The sequence below is a fragment of the Pituophis catenifer genome, unplaced genomic scaffold (genome assembly GCF_029215685.1).
Source record: "Pituophis catenifer annectens isolate HBS135680 unplaced genomic scaffold, rPitCat1.0.hap2 SCAF_3, whole genome shotgun sequence".
NCBI classification, from domain to species: Eukaryota; Metazoa; Chordata; class Lepidosauria; order Squamata; family Colubridae; genus Pituophis; species Pituophis catenifer.
In genome coordinates this window covers 209,303,780-209,330,852 of record NW_027256883.1, presented here as the reverse complement: position 1 = coordinate 209,330,852, position 27,073 = coordinate 209,303,780, and the positions used below count along the sequence as shown (strand labels likewise).

General features: G+C 44.1%; 1 protein-coding gene across 1 annotated transcript; it reads left to right on the top strand.

The window, feature by feature from the left end:
- Positions 1-319: 319 nt before the first annotated feature.
- PTK6 (protein tyrosine kinase 6) lies at positions 320-26,900 on the top strand. The gene is made up of 8 exons (XM_070940147.1): positions 320-558; positions 8,628-8,749; positions 12,683-12,846; positions 20,368-20,521; positions 21,154-21,315; positions 22,765-22,946; positions 24,222-24,375; positions 26,704-26,900. The coding sequence occupies exons 1-8, from the start codon at positions 320-322 to the stop codon at positions 26,898-26,900; spliced, it is 1,374 nt and encodes a 457-aa protein (XP_070796248.1).
- The last annotated feature ends 173 nt before the right edge of the window (positions 26,901-27,073 follow it).

The following is a 27,073-nucleotide window of genomic DNA, read 5'->3' as shown; positions in this document are numbered from 1 at the left end:
CTTTAAAAGAAGTCCATTGTACAAGTCAGAAAGGGCTGGGCTGAAATACTTCATGAAATTTTATTTAGCAATAGAAGGCAGGAAGGGACTTTCCCCGTTGCTTCTTTCCCTCCCTCTCTGCTTTTCCAGTTTGCACACTTTGTGCTGGTAGGGTTTACCTGCTCCGGGGAACGCCTCCGTGGGTTTACGAGAAATCCCTTCGCTGCATTCCAGAAGGACTGCAAAACTATGCTAGTGTGAACAGGACTTGCAGCTGGGGAAGACAGAAAAGAGACAAACCAACATTGATTTGTTCCTTCTTTTCAATCCTGCGTTCGCCATGGCTTGCAAGACAGATCCGGTGCCCGGAGCCAGATGTTCTCTATATACCAGTTTGTGGGATTTTCAAGCCCTAACCGAAACGGAGTTGACTTTCCAAGCAGGGGACCTGTTCCAAGTGATTCAGAAGACCGGGGAATGGTGCTGGGCCAAGCAGGTGGATGCTCTGGGCGGAATATGCGAGGAAGGCTACGTTCCCTACAGCTATCTTGCCAAGAAAGAGACGGTAGAGACGGAGCCGTAAGTACTAGCAGGTTGCGTTAGCTTTGCTGCAAAAATCTTCAGTGGGTTTTGGCGGCTAAGTTTAAGGAACCCTGGTGGCACAGTGGTTAGAATGCAATATTGCAATTAAACTCTGCCCACTGCCAGTAGTTCGATCCTGACCAGCTCATGGTTGACTCAGCCTTCCATCCTTCCATGGTCGGTAAAATGAGGACCCAGATTTGTTGAGGGCAAGAGGCTGGCTCTGTAAACCTCTCAGAGGGTGCTGTAAGGCGGTATATAAGTCTATGTCAGATGTAAATGCCTTATTCTCTAATGTGTAAATAATGTATATATGGAACATCAGGGGTTAACTTATTACTTGAGCTTTAATGTATTCATAATTTACCACTCCCATTCCTGGCTCCGCCCCTTGTATATAAAAGGAGCCATCCTCCCCATTTTCCTTGCTTCTATCTTGAATATTCAGCGAATATAGAATGCCTATAATGATTAAAGAGAATTATATTTAAACCTATAACTTCTATTATCTTTATTGAGTCTGATCCTGAAAATATTGCAACAAGCTGGTAGCAGAGGATGGTTAATTGACTCAATAAGTAATTAAAAATGTCCAAGAAAGATAGGCCCAACACCAGGGCCTACAGCAAAGAAATAGAAACTGATCAAGAGATGATCAACGAATCCACAAATGCGATTTCGAGAGAATCCGAAGAATACACCACTGAAGAAGAAGAACTGATGAGTGAAAATAACGACCAGGAAGAAATCGAGATAGAAAATAACGAACTCAGGTCAGAAATATTAAAAATACTAAAAAGCCAAAAGAATGATGAAAGCCTCATCGCGGACCTCCAGGAGATGCTGAGGAACAGCGGAGCAGCGAGAGAGAAAAACATCATTAAAGAAAAACCCAAAGATCAAAAAACTGTGAGTGAAATGACTACTGAGAAAATAGTTGTAAAAAAGAAAAGATGTGACCCCGCGCGAAATTTTGAACGGCAGCCATCTTGGTTTCAACGAACTTCAAAAGAGAGTGAAGCAGAGCCAATCAAAACGCTCAGTTCAAAATTTCTGGCGCGAAAAACGCTATCAGACGAAGAAAGTGAAAAAGAAGTCTCAAATTCTTCAGATGAACCAAAATCAGAAAGTGAAGACGATTTAACAAAGTCTCAAGTAGAGTCAGCAATGAAAACACTTTTTGCTGCTTTTGGGCCAAGATTGAAAATTTCTAAGACATCAACGAAGAAGCAAGCAATCAAACCGACAACTCAAGACCTGCACGCTCCCATCCTGACTTCGAAAACGACGACACCCGAGCCCAGAGAGCCATGCCGATTCCGTCCTACACCGCAGACAGAATCGAGTGCCAGCACACACAAGAGAAAGAGAAGAACCGCCGCCATCACCAAAGCCCCAAAAACCGAGCCAGAGACCGACTCATCTGAAGAGGAGCGGATCGAGAGAGCTGAAATGGAGAGAACCTTCCACAACGGCGCCAAAGAAGAAATGAGCAACGCGCATGTGCAAAACTACGTAGACGGCCCCGAAAGACTTGAACTGGCCAGAGAACCGCGCAGACTCGTTACAAGCATCCCAATGCCGTTCTGTAATTTCCTGCACTTGAGAGACCACGGACTGCCTCAGGTTGTAAGTAATGGACAAAATAATGTGGGGAACTTACCCAGTGACTTCCCAAAACTTAGAGTTGATGGCATTAATTTACAAGAGTGGTACCAACAGCTTCAGGTTATTTTTATGAAAGAAAATTTACTATTCTTTATAACTAGTCCTCCAAGAAGACCTTGGACTTTAAAAATAGACTGTTTACATCATAGAGCATTTTTCATAATAATTTCTAGCGTGTCTCCTGCAATGTATCATAGCATCAAACCAAACCTAACTGTATCAGAAATAATTCAATGCATGTTTAATCTATTTCACAGCGATAGCGTAGCCACAACCACAAGAATGTCTAAGGATTTCTTTTCCTCTAGAGTGAAACCAGGGGTTTCTATAAGTGAACATTTGATAAATCTAAACAAAATAAGAGCTGAGCTGCAATTGAGGGGGGAAGTGATTTCAGATCAAACTATGAAAAGTGTTATTATCAATTCACTTGATCCATCATGGGATAGCTTTATGTCACACTTAGATACCATTAATTTGGGATATTTATCAATAGAAAGTCTATCTAACAAATTGATAGCAGAAGACAATTCAAGAAAAAATCGTTCCAATAACCAAACAGAACACAAATCTTTTAGGAAAGTAGTCTTTCAAGATAAATATAATGAGGCCTTTAGATGCCACAATTGTGGATCCAGGGAACACAGTAGAAGAGACTGTCCCAAAGTCCCAAGGGAGAGACATAGGCCAGAATATAGGAGCAAATACAATTACAGACAATCTTCCACAGATAGACACAAATATAGAAGTCCACCAAACTACAGAGAAAGTAGAGGGGGTAGAGAAAATTCAAAAGAGAGAAAATCTGGGTCACTAAATGGGCTAAATAAACAAGACAGCACCAAAACACAACAAGATGAGAACAATAATTGGCTTATTGATTCTGGTGCAACAAATCACACCACTAATAACAAAAGTATATTATCTTCATTTACAGAAGATAAGTTTGTGATAAAGGTAGCTAATCAAGAAAAGGTTCAAGTATTAGGCAGAGGAAATGTGACCTTGCCTGGTTTAGGGAAAATAGAGGGGGTATTATTAATCCCAGAAATACCTCACAACATACTAAGTGCTATAAAACTAAGCAGAGAATCTGACATCAATATAGTTTTCTCAAAGGGGAAAGCAACTATAGAAAAGAACAAAACAAATATAGGCACTGTGATGATAAAAGGGGGTCTACCCTATCTGATAACCAAAGAAAGATGGTTACATAACATTGATTCAAATATGGAAGATTGTATTGAAGCAGATGATGAAAATGTCAGTAACAGTGACAATGATGAATGTAAAATAACTCATGATAACAAAAATACACACAATGAGAAGAAACCAAAAATAGGTAAACCAATTCATGATGAGTGTGCTCATATCTTACATAGGAAGTTAGGACATGCAAGCTTTCCTGTAGTACAAAAAATGACTGAACACGCAGAAGGTGTAAAAATAAAAAATTGTGAAAATTATTTAGAATGCTCAGTATGTAAATCCACCAAACTAAAAACCAGTCCTAGACCAAAAAAATCTAACAGATCAACTAACAATATTTTTGATTTGGTACATATGGACTTAGTTGGTCCATTAACTCCATCAATTACCTATAGAAAACGTTACTTCCTAACAATAGTGGATGATTACAGTCGCTATGGTTTTGTTTACACATTAAAGCACAAGGATGAAACCTTTCAGAAATTTAAGGAATTCTACAAACGCATAGAAACACAACATAATATCAGAATAAAACAAATTATGACAGATAGGGGATGTGAATTCATGTCTAAAGAATTCTCCCAATGGTTAAAGGATAGAGGGATGCTACATTTCACGTCCAATCCATTTTCTGCCTTTCAAAATGGGATTGCAGAGAGAAAGAACTCCACACTACAAACCATGATTAGATGCACATTAGAGGATGCTGGTTTAGGCAAACAATTTTGGTCAGAAGCCTTACATTATTCAAATTACACTCAAAATAGAACATGGTCCAGTATTGTGAATAAGACACCATATGAGGTGATGTACAATAGAAAACCTAAATTAGCACACATGCACATATTTGGAGTTACTGCAGACGTGCACATACCTAAACAATTGAGGAGAAAGGGAGAAAACGTATCCAGGAGATTAAGATTCATGGGATACGAAACTGGAACCAAAGGGTACAGATTCATCGATAATAATAACAAATTTATAGTATCCAGAACAGCTGTGTTTCATGAGCAGGCCAATTGGTCTAAGTTGCACCTTAATGAAATTTTTCCTAATAAAAGCAAAGATAATATATCTTGCGAGGAAGGAACAACAGAAAATCAAAATATTAGCAAAAGTAAGAACAAAACCAAAACTTGGACAAATAGTCAGCATAAAATAAAGACAGACACATTAACAAAAAAGGAAGCCAGATATTTGCATGACAACCATAGCAAACCTGAAAGAAATATTAGAAATAATAGAAACCAAATACCAAATAAATACAAAGATTATATTATGCATATGGATGGGGAACAAATAACACCTAATACATATGAGGAAGTATTGAAACTTCCCCGTGAAGAAAGAGAAAAATGGGAACTAGCTATGGAAAAAGAAATGAAAAGTTTACAAGGATTAAATGTATTCACACCTGCGATCGCACCTAAGGATAAAACAATTATAGGTACCAGGTGGATTTATAAAATTAAGAATTTAGAAGGAGGTAATACCTTATACAAGGCCAGACTAGTTGCACAAGGTTATGCACAAAAATATCCAGAAGACTATACTGACACATATTCACCCACAGTGAGAACAGAGAGTGTCAAAACAGCTCTTGTAGTAGCATCTGCACTCAATCTAGACGTGTTTCAATATGACATACAGACTGCATACTTACATGCAAAATTAGATAAGGAAATATATGTAAGAGCACCACACAGTCAATACACTAATAAGAACGAAATTTGGTTACTAAATAAGAGTCTGTACGGATTGAAGCAATCTGGCAAAAGATGGTACGATTGTTTGGTAAAAGTACTAAAGACCATGGATTTCAACGCCACCACTGCTGATAACTGTTTCTTTGTAAAAAAGAGTAATGATCATATTGAATTTGTATTAATTTATGTGGATGATATTTTATATATTGGAAAGCATAAAGAGAGCAGGGAAATCTTTGTAAATAAGTTAAACGAACACTTCTCATTGAAATCACTAGGTAGAGTGAATAAATACCTTGGTGTACAAATTAACAAAACAAAAAGGGGATTCAAACTTACTCAGAAAGATAAAATCATTGAACTCCTAAACAAATGTAACTTAAATAATGCCAAAACATGTGACACACCTATGCAAACTGATTTTCTTAGAAACAATGATGAATCTTCCCCTGAGTTTAAAGACAACACATTTTACAGATCAATTATAGGTTCACTCCTTTATATATCTAATTGGACTAGGCCAGATATTGCATTACCTCTCAATTTATTGTCAAGATATGTTAGCAAACCAACCTTGTATCATTGGGAAGCTGTCAAAAGAATTTTAAGATATCTGAAAAGTACATTAGATTTTTGTTTAATATTGGAACCCAATAATGACAAAGAACCAAAAATTACTTGTTATGCTGATGCAGATTGGGCCGGTGATACATCATGCAGAAAGAGTACCTCTGGTTATGTTTTTTTATTGAACGATTGTCCAGTTTACTGGTATACTGGTAAACAAGAACTGGTAGCCACCTCTACCACAGAAGCAGAATATGTTTGCTTGTCTAAAGCTGCAAATAACCTTGTATGGTTCAATGATTTGATCACAGATGTTTGGAAGAAACCTACTTTACCCTTTATTATGCATGAAGATAATAAAGCGGCCATTGAAATTTCTAGATCCGATGCAATTGGACAAAGGTCCAGGCATATTGATATAAAATTTAAGCACGTGAGACAACTATCTCAAGACGGATTCATCAAAGCAATACATTGTGATACTTCTGAACAATTAGCTGACATATTAACAAAACCCTTACCTTCTAAACAACACAAATATTTAACTTCTAAATTATATGTATTATATTGTCCTGAATCTGAATGTAACTGGTGTTGTATAACGAACCGGCATTTAGAGGGGGATTTGTCAGATGTAAATGCCTTATTCTCTAATGTGTAAATAATGTATATATGGAACATCAGGGGTTAACTTATTACTTGAGCTTTAATGTATTCATAATTTACCACTCCCATTCCTGGCTCCGCCCCTTGTATATAAAAGGAGCCATCCTCCCCATTTTCCTTGCTTCTATCTTGAATATTCAGCGAATATAGAATGCCTATAATGATTAAAGAGAATTATATTTAAACCTATAACTTCTATTATCTTTATTGAGTCTGATCCTGAAAATATTGCAACAGTCTAAGTGCTATTGCTATTAAGCTTTGACCCTTTGCTAAAACTCACTTTTACTTACAAGTAATCCTTGCTTTACAACCGTTCATTTAGTGACCATCCAAACTTATAAAGATAGGCTGATTCTGTAAACCACTTAGAGAGGGCTGTGAAACACTGTGAAGCTGTATATAAGTCCAATCGCTAAATTCTATTCTCTACTCTACTCTACTCTACTCTACTCTACTTCTTCCTCATTCTATTCTATTCTATTCTATTCTATTCTATTCTATTCTATTCTATTCTATTCTATTCTATTCTATTCTATTGCCATGGTGGCACAGTGGTTAGAATGCAGTATTGCAGGCTGACTCTGCCCATTGCCAGCAGTTCGATCCTGACTGGCTCAAGGTTGACTCAGCCTTCCGTCCTTCCGAGGTCGTTAAAACGAGGACCCAGATTGTTGGGGTCAATACGTTGACATGAACTGCCCAGAGAATGCTATAAAGCACTGTGAGATGGCATATAAGTCTAAGTGCTATTGCTATTGAGGCCTTGATGCAGTTCTGTGCGAGTAAACATTAGCTGAAAGGAGAACTTGAGATCCAGGTGTATTTTCAGACGGTTTGAATCATAACTGGCAGGGAAATGGGTCACCCAGAGAGGTTACAGCAGTGTTTGTCAATCTTATCCACTTTAAAATGTGGGGAGGGGACCTGGGGGGGCTGGAGAATTCTGGGAATTGAAGTCCAAACATCATTGACAGGGAATAGGGGCATCCAGAGAGGCTAGAACTGTGTTTATCAATCTTACACCTTGAAGATGTTTGGACTTCAACTCCCAGAATTCCTCAGCCAGTATGGCTGGCTGGGGAATTCTGGGAGTTGACGTCCACACGTCACTCACAGGCAGGGCAGTAGCCAAAGAAATTAGAGCAGAGTTTCTCAACTTTAGCATATTTAAGATATCTGGACTTCAATTCCCAGAATTCCTCAGCCAGTATGGCTGGCTGGAGAATTCTGGGAATTGAAGTCCAGACATCTTAAAGCGGCCAAGTTTGAAAAACACTAGGTTAGATCGTTGAAATTACACACACACACACACACACACATCATGAGAATCTTCTTCCAGCTCCCGAAGATAACCAACAATTTTCCACGGACAATGCTTGGACAATTTTTCATGGAAAAATTGGACAAAAGTTCCGATTCAGCTTGCTTTCCGAGCGTTCCCCAAACACACCAGTTCCCCCAATTTTCCCTCCCAGCCCCACAACCAGCCTGCTGGGAGATCCACACAGATCACTTGCTACACATAGAAACTAGCCTACAGACGGCTCAAGTCAGTCAGCCAAGCTTTATAGAAGTGGAGACTGCAGACACAGCAATGATGTCATAGAAACTGGAGAGGAACAAGAATGCAAGGTTCTCCAGTGCATCATCCCCTGCTCATTCCCCTCCACCCCCCATTGTGAAAAAGATTGTTAGAATAGATGGACGTGTGTCTGATACAATTGGCTGGGTGTCTGCAACCTGCAGTTCCGGAGCCACATGTGGCTCTTTAGGCCCTCTGCTGTGGCTCCCTGTTGGATGATCCCACCACTGGCTGGCCCCAACCCTCACCTTCCCCTCCCAGTCACTCCTTGCCTGGCGAGAAGGTAAGGGCAACAGCGGGGGGGATGGAGAAGCGACCGGGGAAAAGACAGAGAGATACAGAGAGAGAGGGAGAGAGAGAGAGATACAGAGAGAGGGAGGAGGAGGGAGGGAGAGAGAGAGAGAGATCACAAGGGTTTTGTGGTTCCCGTTGTTTTTTAACAACCGGTTCTCTGTCCTAATGACTGGCTGGGTAGGCGTGGCTGAGGGGGGATCATGTGACTGGTGAAAGTGAGTGACATCGAGTTGGCCACGCCCACCTAGGTTTTGTGGTCCCCGGTGTTTTCTTTTCTGTGGGAAACAGGTCCAAATGGCTCTTTGAGTGTTTAAGGTTGCCGACTCCTGCAAATGGCTACTTCTTCTTTTTTTCCTCTACCATCCCCATAGATGGTTCTTTGGGCAAATTTCCCGCTCGGAAGCAGTCCTTCGGCTGATGTCGGAAAAGAATAAATCTGGCGCTTTCCTGGTTCGTATCAGTGAGAAAATTGGAGCGGATTTCGTGCTTTCGGGTAAGACTTTGTGGGGCGAAAAACATAAAGGATTCTTGAGTTCTTTTCCGAATTCTTCACAGGTAGTTCTCGACTTATAACTGTCGGTTTAATGCAGGGGTGTCAAATTCGATTTCATTGAGGGCTGCATGAGGGTTGTGTTTGATCTTTGAGGGTCAGGGGATGGTCGTGGTCGGGATGGGTGTGGCCATGGCAGGTGGGGCTCATGTGGGGGGCACCTGTGGTGGCCAAGTGCTAATGCAGGACTTCCCTCAGTCCCTTCCTCACTCTCATTATAACCTTCCCTCCTTCCTTTCCCCCATTTCCTTCCCTCTTCATTCCTTCTTTCTTCTTCCTTCCCCTCTTTCCTCCTTTTTCCTTCCTTGCTCTCTTTCCATCTTCCCTTCTTTGTCTTTTTCTTTCCTCTTTCCCTTTGTGATCCTAAGTCCGTGATGGCGAACCTACGGCACGCATGCCACAGGTGGCACCCAGAGCCGTATCAATGGGCATGCGAGCTCAGCTCCACCAGCTGATTTTCAGGCCTTCCGGGCCCACCAGATGTTGGCAAACAGGCCATTTCCTGCCTCCGGGGGGTGGGGAAGGCCGTTTTCGCCCTCCCCAGGCTCCTAGAAAGGCTCTGGAGCCTGGGAAGAGCGAAAAAATGGGCCTACCGGGCCCACTGGGCCATTACGTGTCAAAAGCGGGGGGAGCACGGGGGGGGGTGTCGCATGCACATACACAGGGGGACGGGGCGCATTGCATTATGGGTGTGGGCACATGCGCGCATGACCACCCTGCACTCCCCCCACTTTTGGCACGCGATGGCAAAAAGGTTAGCCATCACTGTCCTAGAAAGAGGCAGATGTAGGGTTTCCTGCTTAGGCATGGGGTTGGACTAGATGACCTGCAAGGTCCCTTCCAACTCTGTTAATGTTATTTTTCCTGTCCCTTCTTGCATGCTCAAATGCAAAAAAGGGGAAACATTTCTCCTTTCGTTTGGTTTTTCGTTTGTTTTTATAGCCCTCCGCCAGCAAAAACGGAGCACGTTTTCGCTGGCAGAGGCACCGAAGGCCGGATCTAAGCACCCCACAGGCCTTGAGTTTGACACCCTTGGTTTAGTGACAATTCGAAGTTACAACAGCAGATTGGGGGAAAAAAATGACAACCAGCCCTCATTTAGAATCTTCACAGACTCCCCCTGGTCACAATATCAAAATTCAGATGCTTTGCAACTGGCATGTACTTATGACGGTTGTAAAGCCCCCCGGGGGGGGGTGTCACGTGATCGCCATGCGTGTCTTTCCCAGCTGGCTTCCGGCAAGCAAAGTCAGAATGAGGGGGGAATCCAGACTTGCTTAATGGCCGCGTGATTCACTTAATAACTGCGCCAATCCACATAACTGTGTCAAAAAAAATCAGTCGTGAGTCACTTAATTGTGGTCATAAATTGAGGAGCGGCCGTAATGACTAGGGGATTTTTGGCCTCTCAGGAGCAGCTCAGAATAGAAACTGAGGGAGATCTGACTCATCCACGAAAACAAACTCTTTTAAGAAGAGAGAGGAAATGAAAAGGAAGGATTAAAAAAAAAGGCTACCCATCTTTTTGGGGCAGAATTCGCAAAACTTTTAAGCAGGGCTACGGGATTAAAAGAGTCAAGATAATGACCTCAGCCATGTTATTGAGCCCACTCCTCTTTTTAATGTGCATTGTACATTGGTAAGTGTAAAAAGAGGGTGGGGGTTTCTGGGCAGGGGTCTCCCAACCTTGGCAACTTTAAGACTTGTGGACTTCAACTCCCAGAATTCCTCAGCCAGCTTTGCTGGCTGAGGAATTCTGGGAGTTGAAGTCCACAAGTCTTAAAGTTGCCAAGGTTGGAGACCCCTGTTCTGGGGCATGGTCAGAATTAAATTAAGGCAGCCTCAGCAACTTTAGGATGTGTGGACTTCAGTTCCCAGAATTCTGGGCGTTGAAATCCCCCTCATTTTAAAATTGCTGAGGTGGACAAACACAGATCTATTCATTATTCTTTAAAAAATCAATAAAGTATATGGGGGAAAAAAAAAAGATCTATTCATTATTCATCTATTCATTAAAATAGATGCCAAAGATTTGCTTGCTTCCCTGCTTCTCCCTTCCTCCATCTTTTCTTTCTTTCCTTCCTTCCTTCCTTCCTCCCTCCTTCCCTCCATCCTCCCCCTACCTCCTTTCCTCCATCTTTTCCTTTTTTAATTCTTCCCTCCCTCCCTCTTTCTTTTCTTTTTTCTTCTTTCTTTCCCTTTCTTTCTTTTCTTCCTTCCTTCCTTCCTTCCTTCCTTCCTTCCTTCCTTCCTTCCTTCCTTCCTTTCTCTCTCTCTCTCTCTCTCTTTCTCTCTCTCTCTCTTTCCATTCCTATTCTATAAGGCAATTCAAACTGAGCAAGAATTGGAAACGTTTTCAATAAGTATTTCTGCGTCTCCTTGCCTCTTTCTTTCTTTCCTTCCTCCCTCCCTCTTTTCTTTCTTTCTTTCTTTCTTTCTTTCTTTCTTTCTTTCTTTCTTTCTTTCTTTCTTTCTTTCTTTCTTTCCCTCTCTCTCTTTCTCTCTTTCCATTCCTATTCTATAGAGCAATTCAAACTGAGCAAGAATTGGAAACATTTTCAATAAGTATTTCTGCGTCTCCTTGCCAATTTCCCAAAGGTAAACTAAAGGCACAGGATGGCTCTGTGCACACGCCCTTTTTTTCTTGGCCAGTAGGACTGGAGTGGTTTGTCATCCCTTTCTTCCAAGATCATATTTTGATTTTGCAACCTTGCCTAGAAGATTTCCTCATGGTCTCCCATCCAAATAGTAGCCAGCTCTGGCCTGGCTTAGTTTAATTTACGCTCAATCAAGGCTGGCTAGATGTTGCCATGTGCTCAATTCCTAAACAATCCTAATTTCTTATTCCAGGATCCTCTTTACCCCTTAAACCCAGTTTTCTTTCCCCCACCCATTGCAAACAGGATGGGTCACCATCAAAGCAAAAATATTCTGCAAATCACCTCATTTGCAGCCAGCGGTGGGCTGCTGGGGGTTCGGAGGGGTTCAGGAGAACCTCTAGCTAAGATTCTGTGCAGTTCCGAGAATCCCGAAATCCCACTCCTGGCTGGCCCCGCCCACCCCGCCCCTCCCCGCCCCTCCCAGAAGTCCCCACATGGCCTGTTTTGGATACAGGTAAGTGCAGGACATGCGTGGAGGCTCGGGGAGGGTGAAAAACAGGCCTACTGGAAATTCGGGAAGGCCGGAAATGGGCCTGTTTCTGGCCTCCAGAGGGCCTCTGGAGCCTGGGGAGGCCGTTATCACCCTCCTGGAGGCTCAAGGAAAACCTCCGGAGCCCAGGGAGGGCAAAAATGCCCCTTCTGCCATGGTGAAGGAGGCCGACTAGGTCACGCCCACCATGGCCACGCCCACCCATCAACCGGGCAGAGAACCCCTTGCTAAAATTTTTGAAGCCCACCCCTGAATGCAGCCCCCAGCAAGCCAGCATCTTATCCCCTCTTTCTTATGGGAACAGGAAGCGACCAAAATCTTTAAACAGAGGGGGGTTTCTGAATCCCCTGCCCCACCAAGAGCCTTGGTGGCGCAGCAGATTAAAGTGGTGTTAAGTGACACCAGCTGCCTGCAATTACTGTAAATTCGAATCTCACCAGGCTCAAGGTTGACTCAGCCGTCCATCCTTTTGAGGTAGGTAAAATGAGGACCTGGATTGTGGGGGCAATAAGCTGACTTTGTATAAAAAAGAACACCGCTTAGGGTGGGCCGAAAGCCCTACTAAGCAGGTATATACAAAAGTATGAAGGCTATTGCTTAACGCATTGTAAGCCGCTCTGAGTCTCTGGAGAAGGGCGGCATATAAATTGAACCAATAAATAAATAAATAAATAAATAATAGTGTTCTCTTGCTTTGTTTTAAATTTGCTTCCCTGAATTTCACAGTCCGTGATGGCCACTTGACCAGACATTACAAGATCTTGCGAAACGGTGAGGGGAGGTTCTACATGAACGGGACGAGGACATTCCCAGACCTGCTCACCCTAGTGACGTGTTACAAGGAAAAGGTTCTTACTCACGGCTTGAAACTTCTGGCTCCCTGCTACAAGGTGAGAGAGGGCTGGGCACAGAATGCCTTGCAGCTTGGCAACTTTAAGACTTGTGGACTTCAATTCCCAGAATTCATCAGCCAGCACATTGCCAAAGCATATCTGGCTGGGGAATTCTGGGAGTTGAAGTCCACAAATCTTAAAGGTGCCGAAATTGGACACCTCTGACCTACAGCTGCTGATCTTCATCTGGGGTTGGGGGGGGGGACTGGCACAGTTGTACATGGCATGCAACGGTTGCATGCATGTATGGCATGTATCAATATTGCACTCATCTATTGCATATTATCTGCATTGTTTGAGCCGTGGTGGTGCAGTGGTTAGAATGGAGTATTGCATTCTAATTCGACCGACTGCCAGCAGTTTGATTCTTACCTGCTCAAGGTTGATTCAGCCTCCCCTCCTTTTGAGGTTGGTAAAATGAGGACCCAGATTGTTTGGGGCAATAGGCTCACTTGTAAAACCGCTTAAAAAGCGCTATAAAACACTGTGGAGTGGTACGTAAGTCTAAATGCTATTCAAGGGTGGGTTCTACTTACCTTTATAACCGGTTCCAGAGGTGGGTTTCAGCAGGTTCTGACCAGTTCTGGAGAACCGGTAATGGAAATTTTTTAGTAGTTTGGAGAACTGGTAGTAAAAATTCTGACTGGCCCCGCCCCCATCTATTCTCTGCCTCCCAAGTCCCAACTGATTGGGAGAAAATGGGGATTTTGCAGTATCCTTCCCCTGGAGTAGGGTGGGAATGGAGATTTTGCAATATCCTTTCCACAATATCCTTCCCCTGGATTGGGGAGGGAATGGAGGTTTTACAATATCCTTTCCCTGGGGTGGGGTGGGAATGGAGATTTTACAGTATCCTTCCCCTGCCATGCCCACCAAGTCACACCCACCAAGACATGCACAGATCACTTCTGATGACGTCCGGGTCAGTGGGCGGAGCCTCCCGCAGGTTTTACTACCGGTTCTTGCGAACCGGTCCGAACCGGGGGTAACCCACCACTGGTGCTATTGCTATTGTTTATATATTTGGAGGGCAGTGGTGGGTTGCCCCCGGTTCGCACCGGTTCTATAGAACCGGTAGTAAAACCGGAGGGAGGCTCCGCCCACTGACTCTGACATCATCAAAACGCTTCTGCGCATGGGCAGAAGAGCATACGCGTGTGCATGATCGAAGTGAGCATGTGCGCATGGCCCTGCTGCAAACCGGTAGTAAAGGTAAGTAGAAACCACCCCTGGTACAGGCCAGTCTCATTCGTAGCAACTTTAAGATGAGATGGGTAGCGATAAAGGTAGTCCTTGACTTACAAGCATTCGTTTAGCGACCGTTCAAAGTTACAACGGCACTGAAAAAAGTGACCTGTGGCTGGTCCTCGCACTTACAACCACTGGAGGTCACGTGATGAAAATTCATGGGCTTGGCTACTGACATGTATTTACTGTATGTATATAAAAATACAACCAGGGAGTAATTTCTAGTATTCTTTGTTTGATTCCTCCTTCAGAATGAATGGAGTGGAATATTTGGAGGCCTTTCTATTTTTATTTGATTTTTAATGTTGATATTTTGAATTTATTTTTGTACCTCGGGGTCTTAAACAACACTTTCCCCCCTCAATCTGCCCCCTCAAACCAGCTTTGCTGTGGTACGGCCTTTGACGTGAGCTGACCGATATGTCCACCAGGTGGCACTCTGCTCACCTTAGCACCCTGTTTCTCTATCTCCGCCACTTTAAAATGTCTGGACTTCAATTCCCAGAATTCTTCAGTCCAGCCATGCTGGCTGTGGACTTCTGGGAGTTGAAGTCCACACCTCTTAAAGTTGCCAAGTTTGGAATAGAATAGAATAGAATAGAATAAAAAAATTTCTGGGGTTTTAAATTGAGCCGAATTATTTAATAATTTTAAATTATTTTAATTGAAGTTTGTCTTGTGCTTTTAATAGGCTGTACACCGCCCTGAATTCTTCGGGAGAAGGGCGGTATAGAAATATAATAATAATAATAATAATAATAATAATAATAATAATAATAATAATAATAATAATAATAATTATTATTATTATTATTATTATTATTATTATTATTATTATCCAAGTGAGATTGGACATACAAGGAATTTGTCTTGGTGCATAAGCTCTCATTGTACATAAAATAAAAGATACTTTCAACAAGAGTCATAAGGTACAACACTTAATGATAGTCATAGGGTACAAATAAGCAATCAGGAAACAATATCAATATAAATCGTAAGGATACAAGCAACAAAGTTACAGTCATACAGTCATAAGTGGAAGGAGATGGGTGACGGGAACGATGAGAAGATTAATAGTAGTGCAGACGTAGTAAATAGTTTGACAGTGTTGAGGGAATTATTTGTTTAGGAAAACATTGTCTTGGCAACTGGATCTCCTTTGATGGAGGGAGCAATCAATCAGCGCTGTCCGAGGAAATAGGATCTCTGTGGGCTACCATTGGATGATTTAGGAATTTAAGGATCCTAAGCACATCCTTAAACAAGGCTCACAAGAAAATGTTTCCCTGGTTGTTAGGCAGGATACAGCTGTGAACATAATATGTCAATCTGTCAGGTCCCTGCTGGTACGCTGCTATTCTAAAGGGGAGGGGGGCTGCATCTTGGGGGACTGAACAGTTTGCATTCTTTCCCTTTTGCTATAACCGCCCGGGGAATTAAGGGGGAGGAGTGGGCCAGCAGGATGCCTCCTCTCCCAGCCAGTTCCAGCCAGTTATCACCATCCCACCTCGGAGTTCTCACAACACCTTGGCGGCATTGGATTGGCTAATTGTGGACATGGGGTACCGGGTGGGGGTTGAACAGCAGAAATTAGCTCAACGCTTCACGCGGGAACTTTCAGACTCCACCTAGTTTCTCTCAGTAAAAGTGCCTTTTGGAATGCTAATAGTTTCAAAAGCCATCCTTTCCTGAGAAGGTAGCTGAGACATTAGGCGAAGGTCCTTACATTAGGCGAAATCTGCAAAAAAAGGTCAACCCAGAGAGGCATCTGTCGTATTGTAGGGATCGTGCAAACGATGTCTACTCAAGGTAGAGACCAGGAGGAAGCTGAGTGCTGGTGGAAAGCCTTCATAAAAGCCCACCCAGGAGAAAACCCTACCAGACAGACAGAGGAAGCTGTGAGCCTGGGGGACTCAGCTCAGCCTAGGTGTGCCATAGGCATTGGAAAGAAGAACGACTGGGACGGGAGGACAGAGGGAGTCAACCTCGCCTGAGACAATCATCAACGTGAGTGGGAAGAGGAGCTGGAGGATGAAGAGGATGAAGAGGACGAAGAGGAGACCCCCCTCTCAGTGTAAAGTTCGATAGAGACCCTCAAGTTCTTCCTGGTCCATGTTCTCATGTACATGCAGGATTATGGCCAAGAGTTCCCCACCGAAAGAGCCAAGGTGACGGTTGTCACGCTGGCACTTGAGGGGGCCACGGCCAGTTGGATGGTCAGCCTCCATAATGTGAATGCCCCTGAGTTGAGAAAATTCAACCGATTCATGATGGTCCTACGACAGGAATTTGAAGACCCCCCCTGGCCAACCGCAAAGTCTGAGACCGCATAAAAAACATGCGGCAGGGGTCACCAGTGGGTGGCTGAGTAGACTGACGAATTTCAAAACCTAGCCTATCGGCTCGACTGGCCTGAAGTCGTTCTAGTGACTTACCTCAAAGATGGGCTAAATCATGACCTGTAGACCTTGGGTCGCGAGAGGAGACCCAGCCTGTCTCCAGGACTGGTACATGCTAGCCAAAGAAGTGGAGATCGACCTAGCCTGAAACTGGTACCGCTCGAGCACAGTGTGGAAGAGATCGCCTACGGAGAGGAAGAGAGACACAGCCAAAGCCCAAGTCCAGCCAACACGCTCCACCACCTGCTTCAAGTGTGGCACTGAGGGTCACCGAGCAGCGGAGTGCCGAGCTAAGTACCCTGCTAAGAACAGGGACCAAACACGGGGGAGAAAAGCCACAAAGCAGCAACCGCACGCGAAGCAGACGGCCTTGGAAAACTGGAACGTGGTGAAGTTCACCCCCTCGCTTAAACGAGACGAGGGAACTCTGACCTCACCGGAGGAAGACCAGTGGTCGACCGATACCGATTTCGATGACGACCCTTTGGTAAGTGGCCTAATTGCTCCCGTGACCCCTAGAGATTAGACTAAGATTAGATTAAGAGAGTCGGAAGGGACCTTGTAGGTCATCTAGTCCAATCCCCCCTCCGCCCAAGCAGGACACCCTACACCATTTCTGACAGATGGCCGTCCAGTCTCTTCTTGAAAGCCTCCAGTGATGAAGCTCCCACAACTTCCGAAGGCAACTTCTGATCCATTGGTTGATGGTTCTCACTGTCAGGAAATTCCTCCTTATTTCCAGGTTGAATCTCTCCTTGATCAGCTTCCATCCATTGTTCCTTGTCTGGCCTTCAGGTGCCTTGGAGAATAACTTGACCCCCTTCCTCCTCTCTGTGGCAGCCCCTCAAATACTGGAAGACTGCTACCATGTCTCCCCTGGTCCTTTTCTTCACTAGACTAGCCATGCCCAACAGTGGTGGGTTCTACCTACCTTTACTACTGGTTTGCAACGGGGCCGAGCGCCCGCACTAGTTTTGCTCGCACGTGTGCGTGCTTTTCTGCGCATGTGCAGAAGCGTTCTGATGACATCAGGGTTGGTGGGCGGAGCCTCCCGCTGATTTTACTACCGGTTCTATAGAACTAGTCCGAATCGGGGGCAACCCACCACTGATGCCCAGTTCCTGCAACCTTTCTTCGTCGGTTTTAGCTTCCAGTCCCCTAATCATCTTGGTTGCTCTTCTTTGCACACTTTCCAGAGTCTCAACATCTTCTTTTATAGTGTGGTGACCAAAACTGGATGCCGTATTCTAGGTGTGGTCTTACTAAGGCTTTATAGAGTGGTATTAGTACCTCACTTGATGTTGATTGTATCCCTCTGTTAATGCAATTTAGGATTGCATTGGCTTTTTTTTAGAGATATGACACCTATGGAGAGGGCAGAGAGTGTCCTTAAAGGCCTTTCTAGACTTGGGGTACACCAGATGCTTAGTGAGGCCTGCCCTGGTAGAGAGGCTGTGGATCTTGAACAGTGTTAATACCACTTTATAATGCCTTGGTAAGGCCATACTTGGAATATTGCATTCAGTTTTGGTCACCACAATGTAAAAAAGATGTGGAGACTCTGGAAAGAGTGCAGAGAAGAGCAACAAAGATGATGAGGGGACTGGAGGCTAAAACATATGAAGAACGGTTGCAGGAACTGGGTATGTCTAGTTTAATGAAAAGAAGGACTAGGGGAGACATGACAGCAGCCTCCCAATATCTCTGGGGCTGCCACAAAGAAGAGGGAGTCAAGCTATTCTCCAAAGCACCTGAGGGCAGGACAAGAAGCAACGGGTGGAAACTAATCAAGGAGAGAAGCAACTTAGAACTAAGGAGAAATTTCCTGACAATTAGAATAATTAATCAGTGGAACAACTTGCCTCCAGAAGTTGTGAATGCTCCAACACTGGAAATTTTTAAGAAGATATTGGATAACTATTTGTCTGAAGTGGTGTAGGGTTTCCTGCCTAAGCAGGGGGTTGGACTAGAAGACCTCCAAGGTCCCTTCCAACTCTGTTATTCTATTCTATTCTATTCTATTCTATTCTATTCTATTCTATTCTATTCTATTCTATTCTATTCTATTCTATTCTATTCTTTGCCTGCGAAGGCTAAAAACCCCATTCGCATTTTGCCAGCTGGATGGCTCGGTCGCGGGAGTCCTCCCCGCCACTTGCGCCACCTGGGAGATCAAATGGGGCCCCACTCAGTGACTCTGAGCGTCATAGTAGCGCCAGGGATGGAGAGACCCCCTCGTCCTGAGGTTGGCCTAGCAGCTGGAGAAAAAAAATGGAACCCACAAATGAACGGGAGAAAGGGGTGATTGAAATTCCTCCCTGGAGACAAACCCCTACGCAAGCAAAGGGCATTTGGCCCCAAGGACAGCCTGTATTTCAAAAGGAACTTTTAATGAGATTGCAGAGAAGTTGGACGACGGAGTCTGAAAATTCTCCCGCGGGAAGCGTTGAGCTAATTTCCCCTGTTCAGCCCCCACGCGGTACCCCATGTCCACAATTAGCCAATCCGATGCCGCAAAGGTGTTGTGAGATCTCCGAGGTGGGATGGTGATAACAGGCTGGGAGAGGAGGCATCCTGCTGGCCCACTCCCCCCCCCCACAATTCCCCAAATGGTTACAGCAAAAGCAAAAGCATGCAAATCAGTGGTGAAATGTAAAATTTGTTACTACGGTTCTGTGGGCGTGGCTTGGTGGGTGGGTGGGTGTGGCCAACTTTTTTTTTCTTTTTACTTTTAAAAGCATTTTTTCTACAACCTTAAGTGGTTGCAGAAAAAAAATGCTTTTAGAAGCCTCTGACGATCAGGCAACTCAGCTGAGATCGCCAGAGGCTTTTAAAGGCATTTTTTTTTTCCTACAACCTCTTCGGCCAAAGAGGTTGCAGAAAAAAAAATGCTTTTAGAAGCCTTTGACGAGCTGCACGATCATCAGAGGCTTTGTGGGTTTTTTTGTACTTTTAAAAGCATTTTTTCGGCTGAAAGGTTGCAGGAAAAAATGCTTTTAAAAGTAAAAAAAACAGCCTCTGATGATCGCGCGGCTAAGCTGGGCAAGTGGGGAGCAGGGATTTTTGCTACCGGTTCTCCGAACCACCCGCCATTGCTACCGGATCGGGCGATCCGGTCTGAACCGAGAGCATTTCACTCCTGATGCAAACCATTCAACCCCAAGATGCAGTCCCCCCTCCCCTTTAGAATGGCAGCCTTCCTGCAGGGACCCGATGTGCTCCCACCCCCCAACAAAGAGAAACTTCTGTTTAAAAAGAAGTTTTCCATTTAAGGTTGAACCATATCAGCATTCAGCATCCTAAAACTACATGCAGAAAACGAATGTTTGCAACCGTTTTTCTTTTTATTTTCTTTTGCAAAAAAAAAAAAGCAGGGAAAATGATATGCATAGTTCCGATTTACAACCACAACTGAGCCCAAAATTTATGTTGCTAAGCAAGACCGTTGCTCAGTGAGTTTTGCCCTGCTTTACAGCCTGTCTTGCCACAGTCGTTAAGCGAAGCATTGCAGTTGTTACATTAGTAACATGGTTGTAAAACAAATCTGGCTTCACCCCATTGACTTTGCTTGTCAGAAGGTCGCAAAAAAGGGGATCGCGTGACCCCGGGACACTGCGACCGTCATAAAAATGAATCAGTTGCCAATCATTCGAATTTTGATCACGTGACCATTGGGGGGGGCGCTGCAATGGTCATAAATGTGAAAAACGGTCCTCACTTTTTTCAGTGCCGGTGTACCTTCAAATGGTCACTAAACAAATGGTCATAAGTATGAGGACTAGCTGTAATTGGAAGAACAACAGTTGCAAATGGTACACAAAATAAATCTTGGAGAAAATTAACCCCATCTGGACTTTCTTTTTGACCCAAGCCTGAGCCAAAGGCCATGCCCCACTGGGACGATTGGGAGAGACCCAAAGACGAATTCCGTCTGATCCGGAAGTTGGACTCCGGCTTCTTTGGAGACGTCTACGAGGGACTTTGGAAAGAGAAAGTGAAAGTGGCTATCAAGGTGTTACAGAGAGGTAAAGTCGAGCCGTAGAAATTAAAGAGTCAGATGACGAGATCCATCCGCTGGGGCTTTTCATGCAAATGAAGCCCCACCCCCTTTTAAAAATACAGGTAGTCCTCGATTTACAACCGCTCACTTAGCGGCTGTTTGAAATTACAGCAGGCCTCAGTTGTGGTCATAAGTCAAGGATTACCTATATACCCAGAAAGTAGTCAGGAGCTGAGCTGTACCAGAATGGAGCAATTTACATTTAAAAGTAAAGGTAAAGGTTCCCCTCGCACATATGTGCTAGTCGTTCCCGACTCTAGGGGGCAGTGCTCATCTCTGTTTCAAAGCCAAAGAGCCAGCGCTGTCGGAAGACATCTCTGTGGTCATGTGGCCGGCATGACTCAACGCCAAAGGCGCACGGAACGCTGTTACCTTCCCATCAAAAGTGGTCCCTATTTTTCTATTTGCATTTTTTACCTGCTTTCGAACTGCTAGGTTGGCAGAAGCTGGGACAAGTCATGGGAGCTCACCCTGTTACGCGACACTAGGGATTCGAACCGCTGAACTGCCGACCTTTCGATCGACAAGCTCAGTGTCTTAGCCACTGAGCCACCACATCCCTAATTTACATTTACATTTACTTTTCTCCCATCCCAGCCGATCTGATGTGCCAGGATACCTTCAAAAACGAGATCGAGGCCCTGAGGCTGTTGAAGCACAAAAACATTCTCTCCCTCTACGCCATCTGCTCGGCCGGGGATCCGGTCTACATCATCACCGAAATCATGAGCAAAGGAAACCTGCTCTCATTCCTGAGGGGTAAGGCCATCGCCTTTTTCCTGGTTCCACCCTTTCGTCCAGAGAGATCCGTAGCCAAGCCTAGATTTTACCAAAATGACAGAAAAGGGCATCGTTAGAACATCAGCCTATGGCTGATCAGCTGCCCACAGAAACTTTTTGTTCACAAAATGGTGTTGTAATCAGTTGCCTCCTCCTTGGTGTCCAAAAGTCCTTCTCTAGTCTTTTCCAGGGATGGGCTGTTGGGGGTTCACAGGGGTTCGGGAGAACCTTTAGCTAAGATTCTGTATAATTCGGAGAACCCCCAAATCCCACTCCTGGCTGACCCCGCCCCACCCAACCCACCCCTCCCAGGAGTCCCCACACAGCCCATTTTGGATGTAGGTAAGTGCAGAGTGTGTGCTGAGGCTCGGGGTGGGCGAAAAACGGGCCTACCAGAAGTTTGGGAAGGCCGGCCTCCAAAGGGCCTCAGAAGCCTGGGAGGCCGTTTTCGCCTCCCAGAGGCTTGAGAAAAGCCTCGGGAGCCTGGGGAGGGCAAAAACGCTGTGGTGCAGGAGGCTGACTAGGCCACGCCCACCCAGCAACCAGGCAGAGAACCCCTTGCTAAAATTTTTGAAGCCCACACCTGGTCTTTTTTCCTCTTTCCAAGATATTCCAACAGTTTTCTGCTTAGGGGGGCCCGAAAGCCATAATAAGCAGGTAAAAGTATGCAGACTATTGCTATAACGCATTGTAAGCCGCCCTGAGTCTACGGAGAAGGGCAGCATATAAATTGGACTAATAAATAAATTAATAAATAGTGGTTAAGGCATAGAAAGTAGGAGAATGTGAATTCAAGCCCCGCCTCAGCTATGAAAACCAGCTGGGTGACTTTGGGCCAATCTCCAGGAGACTGTGAGTTCTAGTCTTGCCTTAGGCATAAAAACTGGCTGGGTGATTTTGGCCAATCACCAGGCGACAGTGAGTTCTAGTCCCACTTTAAGTTATGAAAGCCAACTGGGTGATTCCGGGCCAGCGACTCTCTCAAGCCCAACCCACCTCACAGGATCATCGTTTTGGGAAAATTAGGAGGAGAAAGGTGTGCTGGATATGCTTGCCATTTTGAATTCAGGGGTGGGATTCAACCAGTTCGGAATTCGGGCAAGCCGGATGTTAATTTTAATCCGGTTGTTCCAAGGACTGGCTGATCACTCCCACCCCACCCCACCTCTCCCAGGAGTCTCCACGCGGCCTGTTTTGGATGCCAGGTAAATGCAGGGTGCGTGCGGAGGCTCTGGGAGGGTGAAAAACGGGCCTACTGGAAGTACAGGAAGTCCGGAAAAGGGCCCATTTCTGGCCTCTCAAGGGCCTCTGAGCTCCATGTGCAAGACGACGCCTCTTCTTATCTCCATCCAAAAAAGAAGTGAAACTTTTTGGGAAAAACACCTCATGGTCCATCAGGTTCTCATGTAACTGTCCGTTTCTTCCCAGGTCCAGAGGGGAAACAGATGGAGATGGTGGAGTTGGTCAGCTTGGCTTCTCAGGTGGCTGAGGGGATGAGCTACCTGGAATCGCAGAATTTCATCCATCGGGATTTGGCTGCCAGGAACGTCCTGGTGGGAGAAAACAACATCTGCAAAGTGGGAGATTTCGGGATGGCCAGGCTGATCGAGGTACTTTTCAATCCTTCTGAGACTCAAAAGCATCCAGAAAAATAGAATTTAATCCAGAAAGGCCAAATTGCAGGATGAATATGTCCAATCAAACTAGTAGGTTAAAATAAAATAGTATAAGGGTTGGGGGGAGAGAGAGAGACAGGGAGGGAGGGAGGGAGGGAGGAAAAGAGAGAGAGAGGAATGATAGATAGATAGAGATAGATAGATGATAGGAAGAGAGAGAGAGATGAGAGAGATGAATAATAGATAGATGGTAGATGGATGGTAGATAAATGATAGATGATAGATGATAGATGATAGATAGATAGAGATAGATAGATGATAGAGAGAGAGAGAGAAAGATGAGATATGAATAATAGGTAGATAGATGGTAGATGGTAGATAAATGTTAGATGATAGATAGATAGATAGATAGATAGATAGATAGATAGATAGATAGATAGATGATAGATAGATAGATAGAAAAATAGATATTATAGACAGACAGACAGATTGAGATCTCTCTATCCTGCATAAACGTATTTGGCATTGCTCTATAGATGTATATATAGAAAGGTTTAGATTGGTCAATATATATTTTATTACTGCTGAAAAGTTAGGGATGGAGATTGGTCAGGTTTTTTTTATAACTTTTAGTGATGTTTAAAAGTATAAAGGTAAAAAAAACTAATGCAAATTAAGAATAATATGAAAAATAAAAAGGAATGTAATATATCCCTGACATTACAAATACTCCTCAACTTAACAACCACAATTGAGCCCAAAATTTCTGTTGCTAAGCGAAACATTCGTTAAGTGAATTTTACCTCATTTTACGACCTTTCTGACCACAGTGGTTAAGTGAATAAACTGCATTTGTTAAGTTACTAACATGGTTGTTAACTGAATCTGGCTTCCCCACCAATTTTGCTTGTCAGAAGGTCGCAAAAGGGGATCACGTAACTCGGGGACACTGCAACCGTCATAAATATGAACCAGTTGCCAAGCATCCAAATTTTGATCTTTGGACCATGGGGATGCTGCAACAGTTATAAGTGTGAATAACGGTCATAAATCACTTTGTTCAGTGCTGTTGGAACTTTGAACAGTCACTAAACACACCGTTGTAAGTCGAGGACTACTTATAGTGTTCAGAAGGTGTGGATTGTGACCTCACACACGGGCTCTCCTGGCTGGACCTTGTCTGAACAGATCCCTTTTTGGGATCAAGAAATGCCGAGTTTTCCAAAGACTTCGTACAAAATGGATGACCTTATGTTTCTGTCTTTGCAGGAAGATATATACCTCTCTTACTCACACAGCTTTCCTTACAAATGGACCGCACCGGAAGGCCTTTCCTGCGGATGCTACTCCATCAAATCTGACGTCTGGTCCTTCGGCATCCTTCTTTATGAAATCATGACTCGCGGACAGAACCCATATCCAGGTATGGGGACAAGAGTATAGAGCAGAGGTCTTCAAACATGGCAGCTTTAAGACTTGTGGACTTCAACTCCCAGAATTCTCCAGCCAGCATAACCCTTTTTGAAAAGAAAAAAAACCTTTTTTTCTTTTAAATGCCTCTGACGATCCAAGCTGAATTGCCTGATCGGCAGAGGCTTTTGAAAGCATTTTTTTACAACCTCTTCACCGAAGAGATTGTAGAAAAAATGGTTTTTTAAAAAAAATTGGCAATGCCCACCCACTCACATTACCTACCCCCCCAAGCCACGCCCACAGAACCGGTAGTAACAAATTTTAGATTTCACTACTGATTATATATATATATATATATATACACACACACACATATTTCACCACTGATAGATGATAGATAGATAGATAGATAGATAGATAGATAGATAGATAGATAGAGATATAGATATATAAAAATACTTTTCTAATCAGGGTTTTTTCCTACGTAGCTCAAGATGTTTGTATAGCCATAGTTCGGTGATATCTCAAATCACCACTTTCAGGCTTTATCAGACATTTTGTGTTTGTCTGTTGTGAGACTTAAGGGAGACTGGGATAGTACTATTTCTGTCTTATGAGACTTCTTCAGCCAGCCACACCCTTATTTTATATATATATATATATATAGTTATTTTCTTACTTTTCGTAGGTTTTATGTGTGTTTTTCTTTTAGCCAGTTTTTTTCTACGTAGCCAAGATTTTTCTACAGCCCTAGCTCAGTGGAGTCACATCCACTCGATTCTGGGCTTTTTTCTTCTGGCAGCCAGATGATGGCTAATAAGCCAGAAATAGATCTATATAAGTCTCTCACTAAGCAGCATAGGGCCTGCTGGCTGCCAGAAATAAAAAGCCCAGAATCGAGTGGATGTGACTCCACTGAGCTAGGGCTGTAGAAAAATCTTGGCTACGTAGGAAAAACCTGGCTAAAAGAAAAACATATATAGTTATGTGTACACACATATATATATATACCAGTAGTGGGTTCCTCTCGGTTCAGCTCAGTTCTCCCGAGCCGGTAGCGGTGATGATATGACATCACCGAACCAGTTCTGCCTCCCCCCACCACCCCCGCACCCCCACCCCCCCCGCGCTCACCCACCCCCCCCCGCATTATTCTTACCTTTTATTTGGCCCCACCCCCAATCTATTGCTGCCTCCTGAGTCCCAGCTGATGGCTAGAGGGAAAAAAACTGTTTAAACTCTTACCGCGGGGCTTCAAAGGGCCACCCTACAGGTGATCAGTGTTAAAAGAAAACAAATGAGTAGACCAGTGCCTGCAAAAAATACATGAGTAGACCAGTGCCTGCAAAAATAAATGAGTAGACCGGTACAGCTCTGCAAGCAGTTAAAAGCCTGGTAGACCAGTACCTCTGCTAAATCCTAAAGAATTGTCACATGACCATCAAGCCACGCCCACAAAATAAGCCACGCCCACAGAACCAGTAGTAAAAAATTTAGAACCCTCCCCTCATATATACATATATACATACATACACATTTATAGTATATAAAAGACTACAATTTTGTGGTCGTGTCTCCATCTGGACAGCTGCTACACAATTTTTTGACATATGATTTATTATGGTTCCTCACAACTCTAGAGAGCTAACGATCAACCCTGAGAGCGGGTCCAAAAAAATACAAATCCTTCTATTGCCCACCATTCAGTCAGAAGTAAAGAAGCTTCTTGGAGGCGAAGCAAAATGTTTCCAAGGAAAAAGTCCCGTTGCCTTTTGAAAAAGCACTTTTGAAACAACCATGACCTGACGGTTGAGAATATCCATAGATGTATTAATAGTATGTGTTCCTTCAATACGTCTTTACTACAGATAATCCTCGACTTACAACGGTCCATTTAGTGACCGTTCAATGTTACAATGGCACTGAAAAAGTGACTTAGGACTGTTTTTCATGTTTATGACCATTGCAACATCCCCGTGGTCACATGATCAAAATTTGGATGCTTGGACAACTGGCATGAATTTCGCGACGGTTGCAGTATCCTGAGGTCAAACGATTCCCCCCTTTAGCGACCTTCTGGCAAGCACAGTCAATGGGGAAGCCAGATTCACTTAATAACCGTGTTTCTGACTTAACAACTGCAGTGATTCACTTAAACAACTGTGGCAAGAAAGGTTGTAAAATGGGGCATAACTTACCGAATAAATATCTCACTTAACAACAGAAATGTTGGGCTCAATTGTAGTCGTAAATCGAGGACTATGTGTACTGCTATCCATGTATTTCATGCCATACGCGGAATATATAAATAATGCTGCATTTTTCCTTCTTTCTACAGGCATGACTAACTTGGAGGTCTCCACCAAGGTTCAAAATGGCTTCCAGATGCACCGCCCGCCCAGGTGCCCTCCTGTCATGTACTCCATCATGTGCAAATGTTGGAACCTGGATCCCAACCAAAGACCAGATTTCCAGAACATCAGAGAACTTCTCCAGAATTTCACCAGCTACGAGAACTTTGAAGCCTTCTCTTAAGCTGCCCTTCAGTGATTGGGGCAGTGGTGGGTTCCTCCCGGTTCAGTCCGGTTCGGCCGAGCCGGTAGCGGTGACGATATGACGTCACCAAACTGGTTCTCCCCCCCATCCTCCCCCCCACCCACGTTATTCTTACCTTTTATTTGGTCCCACCCCCAATCTATTGCTGCCTC

Excerpts from the sequence above, each read along its gene's own strand:
- PTK6 (XM_070940147.1), top strand. The coding sequence starts at position 320 with ATGGCTTGCAAGACAGATCCGGTGCCCGGAGCCAGATGTTCTCTATAT. Across the intron at positions 20,522-21,153 it reads TATCAAGGTGTTACAGAGAG|CCGATCTGATGTGCCAGGAT; the intron begins GTAAAGTCGAGC and ends CTCCCATCCCAG. Across the intron at positions 24,376-26,703 it reads CGGACAGAACCCATATCCAG|GCATGACTAACTTGGAGGTC; the intron begins GTATGGGGACAA and ends TTCTTTCTACAG.